The sequence below is a fragment of the Gouania willdenowi genome, chromosome 1, assembly GCF_900634775.1.
Source record: "Gouania willdenowi chromosome 1, fGouWil2.1, whole genome shotgun sequence".
NCBI classification, from domain to species: Eukaryota; Metazoa; Chordata; class Actinopteri; order Blenniiformes; family Gobiesocidae; genus Gouania; species Gouania willdenowi.
This window is the reverse complement of record NC_041044.1, coordinates 31,332,045-31,342,874: the sequence shown is the minus strand read 5'-3', so window position 1 is coordinate 31,342,874 and position 10,830 is coordinate 31,332,045. Positions and strand designations below refer to the sequence as shown.

Genomic DNA, 10,830 nt, shown 5'->3' with positions numbered 1-10,830 from the left:
GGACTGGGTTAGGGTTATAATCTCAGTATGGAGGTAAACTCAGTACGTGACACCGGTATGCTCCATGGATACAAAATGATGCATCCGAAATGCATTTAAGCTGGATATGACAATAAACTTTACTCATAAAAACAGAAACTTTACTCATAAAAACAGAAACTTTTCTCAAAAAAAACAGAAACTTTTTTTTTTATTCGAGTGAATGCAATAAGCGTCCGTATATTTTGAAAAGTGAATTGTTATTAAAATGTGAATGGTAACTGTCAATCAATGTCAGTAGCCTAAAGCAAAAATAATGCTCAGTTTGTATCTCATAATTATGACTTTACTAACTCATAATTATGACTTGCCGTGGTGATTTTTGTTTTATTTTTGTGGCGAAACGGGCTTCCATACTAATCCGTATTAATGTGAAAGGTGCCTTTTTGTTTGCGCTTGTTCAATAAAAAACAAAAGAAGAAAAAAAGATTATTGCTTCCACTTCCTGTCTTTGATCCAATCAGAGCGCAGGATCGAGGTCACGTGTCCGCCCTCGCTGACTCACGCTGTTCACTCGTCAGCTTGGCAGGGTTAGCTGCAAGAGGTGAGTTTTTAAACTTATCTGAAACTTTGTTTGCAGGGATTTAACCCCGTTCAAACTTGTCAGAGCAGAATGCTACAGCGTGTTTAACGCTAGTGAAGTATAGCACACACACCATGAGCACACGTTGACGGAACGCGACTGTTATGCAACTATGAAATGAAATCCGCTCTGTCAAACTAAACCTGTATGAACAGCAGTAAGGGACACATGCACTACTGCACTGTTTTCACCCAGCAGTCAAACTATAGCTGTCATTTTAATATTATTTCTGTGTACCATAATATTAAAGTACTTTTGGCCAAAAAAGGAGTGCTAAATAAATAAAATGCACACTTTATACAATTATCTTACACATCTACAAGAATTCTGTGAATCCATTTCAATTTCGTTGCATAAATTTCCTGAGCTTAAAGCATAAAAGTTGCTTTATACTACTTTTAGATGGCAATAATATAGAAATGCTGATATATTTAAAACAAGTTTGTCACATTTGTGTAATCAAGCAAAGAACATAATTATAGAATATATAGAATAAAGGATTATATAAGTTCTTGTTTTTTTTGTTGCAGCCAAGCTGAATTTTTAAAGGCAGACTTTCAAACCCTCGAGTCATACAATGGTGTTTTCCAAAACATCTAGTTTTTATGTCATCTTACTTTTCTCCTCTGCTCTTTTTAACCTATTACCAATAACTGGGGTTTCATACTCTTTTTTAAAATCACTTTCTTTTTTATTTATTGAATTTAACAAAGGTGAGGTAGAACGACACCAAGTAAAAATATTTAACAAATAATAAAAACAGGTGATGTAGTGAGTGAGACATCTCATAAAATATTATGAAAGAGAACTGTTTGTCCTTGTCCTGAAAATAGCTTTGACAAAAGTTGGCCTGACTGAAGATGTATTTTATTAACAGGATTATTGAGTATAAAGATATATAATTATAGCATTAAACACAGAAAGAAACCATGAATATTAGTCCATTCCAACACAACCCCAGAACATAAATTAGTTGAGGAAAATAACGTGATGTCAGACGTACATTAAGCAACAAACTGTTCAAGTTGCTGTTCTAAATGACATCAACATTAACAGGAATAAATATTCACACAAGTAGTGTGCTTCTCAAAGTTAAAAACGTCTCCGTGCAGCGCTGAGAGAAGCAGAGAGAGAGGAAACGAAACACACATGTAAAACACGCAAAAATCGGCCGATCACTAAGACTGACATTTTAGTGTTAATCTGAGTGTCCTAGTTATTTATATCTGATTTATATCATCGCTTACGTCCATGGTTGTTATTGGTATTAGATTTAGATTTAGTTGAAATCAGATGTTCTAAAACTGTTTGTCTTTGTCCTGTGGGGCTTTGAAAAAAGTTGGCCAGACTGAGAATGTATTCTATTAACAGGATTATTGAGTATAAAGACATATAATAATAATCCATTCCAACAATATATATATATATATCTGAATATCAGTCAATCTTCAGTTTTATTTGGTGTTTTTTTTTTTTTACTATAGTATTCCTGTTGCCAGCCTGCTATGTTAAACATCCATCATCTCTAGAAACTACAGTCCAGTTTTACCGTTCCGCCCCAGAGCATAAGAAAAACATTAAAAAACCTAATGTGGCGGTTCGGACACTTAAGTTACTGTATTTGTTTCTCAAATCTTTTGTAAACAGGCTTTCACCTTCTTGGTTAAGGAAGTGGGCTGCTATGTATAATAAATAATATGTGATACGCATTTTATTCAGACATGGTCATATACTGCACGCGGTCTAATTTTGTGCGGCTCCCAAAGTAAATGAACAAAATTTCTCCCAAAACACACACAATTACAAAAAGACAGACAAAAAAGAGCAAAAATACACAAAAGGACTCAAAATTACCGAAACATACACAAAAAAGACAACAAAAAACACACAAGATGACTACAAGGGCCTATGTTACGAATCTAGATTGAATTAATCTCCGTTTGCTGGCTTCAACTAACCAAATATTCCCTGTCAGACAGGAGCTGTACTACGAACGTGGATCACCTATGATCACAACACGCTAATTTAAGCCAAGTGTTTACAGCCTCGCTACGTGCGCTTGCACATGAAAGGGGTGGCGATTGCAGCGTCTGACCAATCAGTGGAGAGCACTGGCAGCATCTTTACAATGAATTGAGAAAAAGCTCATGATCTTAAACAAATTTAATGAATATAAATCCATAATGACAGTGAAGAGCCACACAGTTAGTGCAGCGCCGCAGGAGGCGGAGCTTTTATACTCGCTCAGATCTGATCTACTTCATAACTTGGTCCCACCAGGTTGCTGAAGTTTAAAATGATGAACAATTAAAATCCATAATTCAAACCAAAGACAACCCTGTTGTTAGAGAAAAGACTGGAATGGATGAACTCAGGTGGGAAGTTGCTGACTCTGTTAATGTGTAAGAGCGCAAGATTATTTATGATACTCCATTAAATGATAAAAGGACAGCGCTCTGCTGTTAAATTTTAATATAGCACACACGTGTTACTATTCAAGTAGACCTCTATCACACACACTGGGATGAGAGCACATTGTGCATGTTCCTACTGATAATGTCAGCCCCAGCGTATTAATGAATTAACAATTAATTAATTAATGATTTCAGCCGTCCATGCACACAGGCTTCATCAGATATAAATCTATATCTTTCCTAAAGGATGTCATCGGTAAATGAAAGGATTTCCTTTATAATAATCTTCTTAATAAACTCAGCTGTCAGATCTGCACTCACCAGGATCATCTAACAATGGGCAGGTCATTTTCTAAGAGATCTGATTGGTCAGGAGGCGGAGCTTTAGGACTCGCTAACATCCAAGCCAGAGCCAAACTTGGTCGCGACCAGGTTAGCCGTTCAGCATTAACTGTCATAGTGATTAAGCTCTTGCGAGCTTTGTAGTCCAGCACACACTGATTAAATCCTGGAAGTTAGCGCGATAAGAGGTACTCTAGATTCGTAGTATAGGCCCCAAATGACTAACTGAAAAATTTACAAAACAACTACAAAAATGACTCCAAAATGCACAAACACAACACAGAATGATGGAAAACTATGCAAAATACGCTAAGTGACTGACACACAAAACACCTATAAAAACACACAAAACGACAACAAGAATACATCACACGACAACAAGAATATACATAAATAACAGAACAGCTTACAAAACAACAGCCGAAATACACAAAACAACAACATAAACACTCAGAACCCTTTGTTGTTTTCAGTATTAATGCTCATCATTCCAAACGCTGACATCATTGTTGATAATGCGGCCCTCGAATTGGACAAATCACTTTTTTGTGGCCCCCGGTGTGGTAAAGGTTGTTCATTTCTGCTCTTACTCATTTTAAATGAAAAGAGTAGCAAGTTATACCCCAGAAAAACGTTTGGTAATTCTAACATTGTGTTGTGAAAGTCTATTTTAATGTGCTGTACAAAATCTTACTTAAGATCATTTCCGCACAACAATGCCTATAAAAAACTGCCTTTTGTAGTGGAGATGTATACGTTTTCAAATATTTAACACACTTTACCGCACATCTCTGGGGAAAGCCTTTGTTGGATTAAACCTTTGTTGTGCGCCTTCTTCCATGTCAGGGAAAGTAAACATTTCTCTCCAAAATGAGCTCCTTCATCAATATTGTATTTTGTTTTCTTCACAGCAGCAGTGGAAGTTGCACTATGGGTCGCCTGGATGGGAAAGTGATTGTGTTGTCGGCAGCAGCGCAGGGAATTGGACGTGCAGCTGCAGTGGTAATGAGCTTTAATAAGAACTACTTAATGTTTTTTTCCCTTCCACATCACAGAGTGTAAAGGTGTTTATTCCAGCTTGAAACGTATAGAGTTTAAATCCATTTGTGTTTCCAACACGCGTCAACGCATACAGCGTTGGCTGTTTGTGCACTCGGCTGATAATGCAGATGAGTGCTTGCTCATATTGACATGATTTATTGTCAGACTGCATTTGGATGCACAAATGATGACACAATAGAAACATGCATTATTTGATTGAATTCCCAAGTAGCAATAGCAATTCCTTGGATAATAAGAAGACATTTTCAGACCTATTGTGCAATCCTTGGGCGACTTGTACCACAGAGAAAAGAAAACACTTGAAGTCCTTCCTACCACTTTCCCAATGATTGTTTTCTACGTCCCATTGAACATCGTCTTCAAGGGTTTTGTGTCATATGGACGAATTGAACAAGAAATCCCAAGTCACACCTCATTAGGTTTGAGTCGTGATATGAAAACATCCAAGTTTTAATGGACGGGAGGAGGGCGTTTCTAATCATCTTTCATCGTTTTCATACAGAAGGAGCTACCTCTTTTTTGTTGGGAATTGTGGGAATATCCTGACATCCTACTGTTATTCATCAATTATGTATTCCAGAACAATAATACACATTAAAATCTGAGAATTCTAGATTTATTTAACCCCAAAAGTAATGTCACATTGTTGAAAGCCAGAGGTGAAAGTAATGGATTACAAGTACTTACATTGCTGTGAGGATTTTTTGTTTTGTTTTGTTCTTTTTGATCAATTTTTTTATTATTATTTTCAGAACAGTTTATAGTGTTGTGCGTTCTTAGAAGGTTTGAGTATATTTCTAAATCAGTAATTTTACCTTTACTTAAGTGTGTTTTAAAAGAAATAAAGTAATTTGTTACATTTCTACACTCAACCGTTACTGAGTAAATTATTATTTTTTGTTTTAAAATAATCAACAGACAGTGTGAAACTACATAAAATGAAATAACAATCAAATGCATCACATTATAGCTGACCAATCAGATTAAATGTAATGCACGGCACCAAAACAGCATTGAATGGAGGTTATTTATTTTGAATTTAATTAATTGGTGTTATTTTATTTTAAAATGAATTGTACATTTTGACAAACCTTTTATTTTACACAGATGCCTTTGTGGAAAATGAATGAAGTTCCAATAGTGGGAGATTTGGTTTCTTGGTAAGGGAACCATGACAAGATTTATTACCAAAAATAACTGTGGGGGGAGATGGATATATCAGTGCTCTTTACACCTCTGTTGAAAGCTAGCTCTGTAATGATGACAGGAAGTGAGACTGTTTTTTTTACTTTCAGGCATTTGCTAAAGAGGGGGCTCAGGTCACAGCTACGGACATAAATGGAGAGAAGCTGAAAGAGCTGGACAACATTCCTGGTACGTTTGGTCTTTGCTGATGTGCAGCTGCCATCTGCTGGTTAGTCAGTATGAAGCCTAATTGACCAATTTCTTCCATAAATACATTTAGCTAATCTGGATTTGTAAAAAAAAGTCCTTGTTTGTTGTCCTGTAACCAGAAATTAAAGCAAAAGGGTTCAGTACTCTGCTTTGTGAATCTGGTGTTTCACTTGGATTCATCAGATTGTGTATATTACGCACAAAATCATTGTATTACAAATATTAGCAGAATCGAGTAAGGGAACAAATCCATGTCTAGTCTGGTTATTACTATCAATTACACAGTTTCTACACATCTTTTTGATTTACATTTTTTTTTCCATTACCTAGTTTTTTTACGGTGATCTGTAGGTTCAACATATTTAGGCCTTGTACATTACTCCAAAGAGTATAGTGCTACAGTTTTCATCTGGTGGATAAATGACTTACAAAAATACAATTTTTATTACACTGTATTGCTTCAGCAGTAATCGCTTTCTGAGGTGTATAGTGGTCAGTATAGAACCATTAAGCACCTATAGGCAACACCAGGAATGGGCTATTCTAGAGTCTGTTGAGACCAATTGAGCAAAGAAAATATCAGGGTGGCCAGTTCTGGCCTTTGTGAGAGCAATTCTGCATGTTTGATACAGAAGTTATAGGCTGTGAATGCTGGTTTTAATTTAAGAAAATAACAAAAATCTGTAGTATTTTCCAGAGAGAGTGAAAGAATTATTAGTCATAGCAATAGATCAGCTCCAAGTGTAAAATGTGCCCACAGAATATAATTGTTAGCTCAATTTATTGCTTATTATTCAAAGCCTCTGCTTCTTCCGACCTTATCTTTATTAGCTCAGAATAGTGGCACAAATTAAAAGCTGCAATCCCTCACATGCCCAGATAATAATAAGTCTAAAGTGCACAAGCTTCAGTGTTAAGGGTGAAGGCGATAAATGATTGATAAAAATATATCTACACATTAAACCAACTTCTTCATAAAACATAAAAGTCCAGTGTTATCAAAGGCTATTCAGTGTTCATCACCGCTTTGTTTTCTCTACCAGGAATTACGACAAAGGTGGTGGATGTGACGAATAAGGACCAGGTGGTAGCGCTCGCCAAAGAGCACGACAGTATAGATGTGCTGTTTAATGTTGCTGGGTAAAATATTCAGTATTAACACCTCTGTATAGACTTATGTCATAGTCACATGTTGGTGATGGAGTTACTGCTGGCATGATATTAAAGGACTTTACCAGGGTTCCTACAGATCCTTAAATAGTCTCAAAAGGCATTAAATTCATGAATCTAAAAATAAGGCCTTATTTTTCATTAAAATGTCTTAAATCAATGTTTATTTTTAACACATAAGTATGATTTTATGATTGAAATTAATCTCATGTTTTAAAATTAATGGTAACATTCGTTTAAAAAATATTATATATATATATAAAAATAAACGACATGGGAAAATGTTAATTTAACAAAAATTGTCTGTCCAACAAAGATTTTTCTTAATGGTTTTTATTTTTTGTTGCTTTATTGATTTCTGGCTATTTTTGTAGTCATCTTGTGTTTTGGGAGTGATTTGGATTATTTTAGTCTGTTTTTTTTGTGTATTTTACTGTCATTTGGTGTATTTTTGTGTGTTTACTTTGGGGGCCGCCAGTCTGCACTAGACACAAAAATTACCCTAACCCTATGTAATTGATGAGGTGTTTTTTCCCCCCAGTCATGTTTACTGGGAAGTTGGTTTTAAATTTAATTTCAAATGGTAATAAAAAAGTCTTGAATTTAATTTGACTAAAGCTGTAGGAACCCTGTTTGAGATAAAGCTCTAAAAAGACTGTAAATCAGAACAAATAAACATTTACACACATCTATAAACATTTATATACAGACATAGATACACATAACCCATCATTAACCTTGGCTGCTCTGCTGGTTTATCGTGTGCTTTATGCAGGTTTGTGCACCACGGCTCCATCTTGGACTGTGAAGAGGTTGACTGGGACTTTACCATGAATGTGAACGTGAGGAGCATGTACCTAATGTGCAGGGCATTCCTGCCCAAGGTGAACTTTGACTTTTTTTTTTTTTTACAAACACTTTAACACCTTTTATCCTACTGACAGAATGAAATAAGTGCTGTTGAAAATGAAGTAACATATGCCTTTGGTTTTGTTCTTATCCTTTGTCCCATGAGATTAGCTGTATTACTCTGAGCTTGTGACATTATGGGCAGCGACTGGCCAAGTGCTAATCCAGCTTTAGCTACAAACTAACCAAACTGTCTTGGTGGGGTGTCGAAGCTTAATTGTCTGTTTTATCCAGTATTAAAATTAAAGCCTAGACTTATTTATTTCGGTATAATCTACTTTTTTGAAGGCTGTTTTAAAATCATTATTATTACCTATGTCATTTGTTTTCTTCTAGATGTTGGAGAAGAAGTCAGGAAATATTATTAACATGGCGTCTGTTGCATCAAGCATAAAGGGTAAATGATCTGCCATCAGCTTTTAATAACCTGCAGTCCATTATGGTATTTTGATCATTTTCCTTATCGTTTTTGTCAACAACTTTTTTTTACCAGAGGAACAGAGATTAAAAATGTCAAAAACTAACTTTTTTATCAAGTAATGAAAACTAAATGTAAATGCTTTAAATATGAAAAGGAAGGACTTGATGATGTTACGTATGCTAAAGCTAAGGTGTGTTTATCCTGTTTAAACCCATGACTCCGCCCCTTTCTTTATACGATGAGCTGCTGATTAGAATTGTAGAGATGACTGACATGATGAACCTGCAGCGAGGTCACTGGGATACCGTCTGGAATAGATCTACAACAATAGAAAAGTGACAGCTATTTAAACTATATGCTGGAGTCAAATTCTGAGGGAGACTTATTGTAAAGATATAAACCACAAATCTTTGTCCAGTAATAAAACCGTGGCCTAAGTGAATATTTGCTGCCTCTCCTTCCCCAGGTGTTGTGAACCGGTGTGTCTATAGTACCTCCAAGGCTGCAGTGATTGGCCTCACCAAATCTATAGCGGCTGATTTCATTGAGAAAGGCATTCGCTGTAATTGTGTTTGTCCCGGTGAGTTTGGTAAATGGTACACCCCATTTCTGCCTTTTTTCTTTATTTAATTCAGAAATTCCTGCTTTTTGGTGCACTAAACACGAATCATATTTGTGTTTCTGTGATAATTGTTGGGCTTTTCAATGAGGCAGATGTTGGGCATTTTGAAGATGCATTAAATTGAATCCCTGTTTATTTTTTTATGCATGTTTTTTTGTGTTCCATCTTGCAATATGAGGATGACTCACAGTATTTTTCCCTCAGGGACTGTTGATACTCCATCACTGAGGGGGAGGATCCAGGCCCAGCCAAACCCGGAACAGGTACGTAACGTACACCTTCTTTATCTGACTCTGTGCACACATGGAAAATAGAGTAGAGTAGCTTTGTTGATCCCACAGTGGGAAAATGTACTGTCATTACAGCTCAGATAAAGTGCAAGAAAAAAAGACAACAGACGGCAACACACAGAATACCCAAAAAGACACCTGAAAATAGTGCAATGAGGGAGCTAAAATAAAGTATACAATAATAGAGGCTATATATATACACACATACATATTTCCAGACAGTGCAAGGAGAGATGCGACTGTTGAAAATGCTGATGTCTCCCCTTGTTCCAGGCTTACAAAGATTTTATGGCGAGACAGAAAACAGGCCGAATGTGCTCTGCTGAAGAAGTGGCTCACCTTTGTGTGTACCTGGCCTCAGATGAGGTGGGTGAATGCAAAGAAAGAAAAAAAACCATACACTGAATATACAATGTGGTATATTGGGTTTGATAACAATTCCTTCAGCAAAATAATGGGATGAGTTTAAAAGAGATTGAAAAATAAATGTTAATTTGCAGTAGCTTGTTACATTTGCTAATTGAATTTTTTGGTTTCTCCGTAGTCCGCCTATGTGACGGGCACAGAACACGTCATTGATGGAGGATGGTCTCTGTGAGGAACATCGAGCACATCAAAAGACAGAACCAGATTTCACAAAATGTACAATGTGATCATTATAGATTGGTAATATGCTCGAGTGCTTTTCCACATAGAACAAAAATTGCTCACATTTTTGGTGTACAAATGTATTCCCATGTGGTGTCTTTACTAAGGAGAAGAAAGTTTTAGAGGGTGATTCGGTGATTGAACATTTATTTATGATATCCCATATGAGGAAGATCAGACTAAATAACAGACACAGACTTAATGGATGTTAATTTCAGATGATCTGCTGTCTCACTTATGTGGTATTAAACCTCTTTTTTTGATCTCGTATTCCCCTTGCTTAGTTGTGTCTTTATTTAATAAAAAAGACATTTTACACATCCAGTTCAAAGGACTGGTGATTGTGTTTGGTCTGTTGTTTAGACAAATGCTCATTCCACCTGTGAACCTCTGCCCTCTATCCATATGTGCCAACTGGGTTCCTCTGATAAGATGGGGACGATTCATCTTTGTTCCATCCTTAAAGTTAAGGGAGACTCTGGATCCATTGAATCAAAGTTCTGCCCAAAATTTTAATATCAACATATGTGGACATTTGTTTGGTTGACTTGCTTTACTACTGTAATGACAAAGATGCACTAGAACTGGGATGGGTAACAATTTTTCAAAGTGGGGTCACATTGTCATCATTTAGATCAATGACCAATGTGAGCATTGGTACAGGAAAAAAAAAAAGCATAGGGTTTGTGTGCTTTTGTCATTTTTGTTGCCATTTCCTATATTTTTTTTACTGTCATTTTGTTTATTTTTGAGGGCACATGGTGGATTAGTGGTTATCACGTCCACCTCACAACAAGAAGGTCCTGGGTTCAAGCGCTGGGGTGAACACTGGAGTTCTTTCTGTGTGGAGTTTGCATGTTCTCCTTGTGCTGTATGGGTTTCCTCCTGCTATCCAAAAACATGACTGTTAGGTTGATTGGAGTCTCTGAAGTGCC

At 36.3% G+C, this 10,830-nt stretch overlaps 1 protein-coding gene across 2 annotated transcripts; it reads left to right on the top strand.

The window, feature by feature from the left end:
- The first annotated feature begins 510 nt into the window (after window positions 1-510).
- Window positions 511-10,213, top strand: bdh2 (3-hydroxybutyrate dehydrogenase, type 2). Of its 2 annotated transcripts, none has more exons than XM_028447690.1 (10): window positions 511-583; window positions 4,293-4,380; window positions 5,736-5,814; window positions 6,879-6,975; window positions 7,781-7,889; window positions 8,251-8,311; window positions 8,802-8,915; window positions 9,162-9,220; window positions 9,521-9,613; window positions 9,792-10,213. In XM_028447690.1, the coding sequence occupies exons 2-10, from the start codon at window positions 4,309-4,311 to the stop codon at window positions 9,843-9,845; spliced, it is 738 nt and encodes a 245-aa protein (XP_028303491.1). In that variant the 5' UTR covers window positions 511-583; window positions 4,293-4,308; the 3' UTR covers window positions 9,846-10,213. The 2 variants fall into 2 exon arrangements, with proteins under 2 accessions (XP_028303491.1, XP_028303483.1); XM_028447682.1 differs by having other exon boundaries at window positions 512-583; window positions 4,290-4,380.
- Window positions 10,214-10,830: the final 617 nt, after the last annotated feature.

Coding starts and splice junctions, on each gene's coding strand:
- bdh2 (XM_028447690.1), top strand. CDS start 4,309: ATGGGTCGCCTGGATGGGAAAGTGATTGTGTTGTCGGCAGCAGCGCAG. Junction 8,312..8,801: donor TGTTGCATCAAGCATAAAGG/GTAAATGATCTG, acceptor CTCCTTCCCCAG/GTGTTGTGAACCGGTGTGTC. Junction 9,221..9,520: donor CCCAGCCAAACCCGGAACAG/GTACGTAACGTA, acceptor CCCTTGTTCCAG/GCTTACAAAGATTTTATGGC.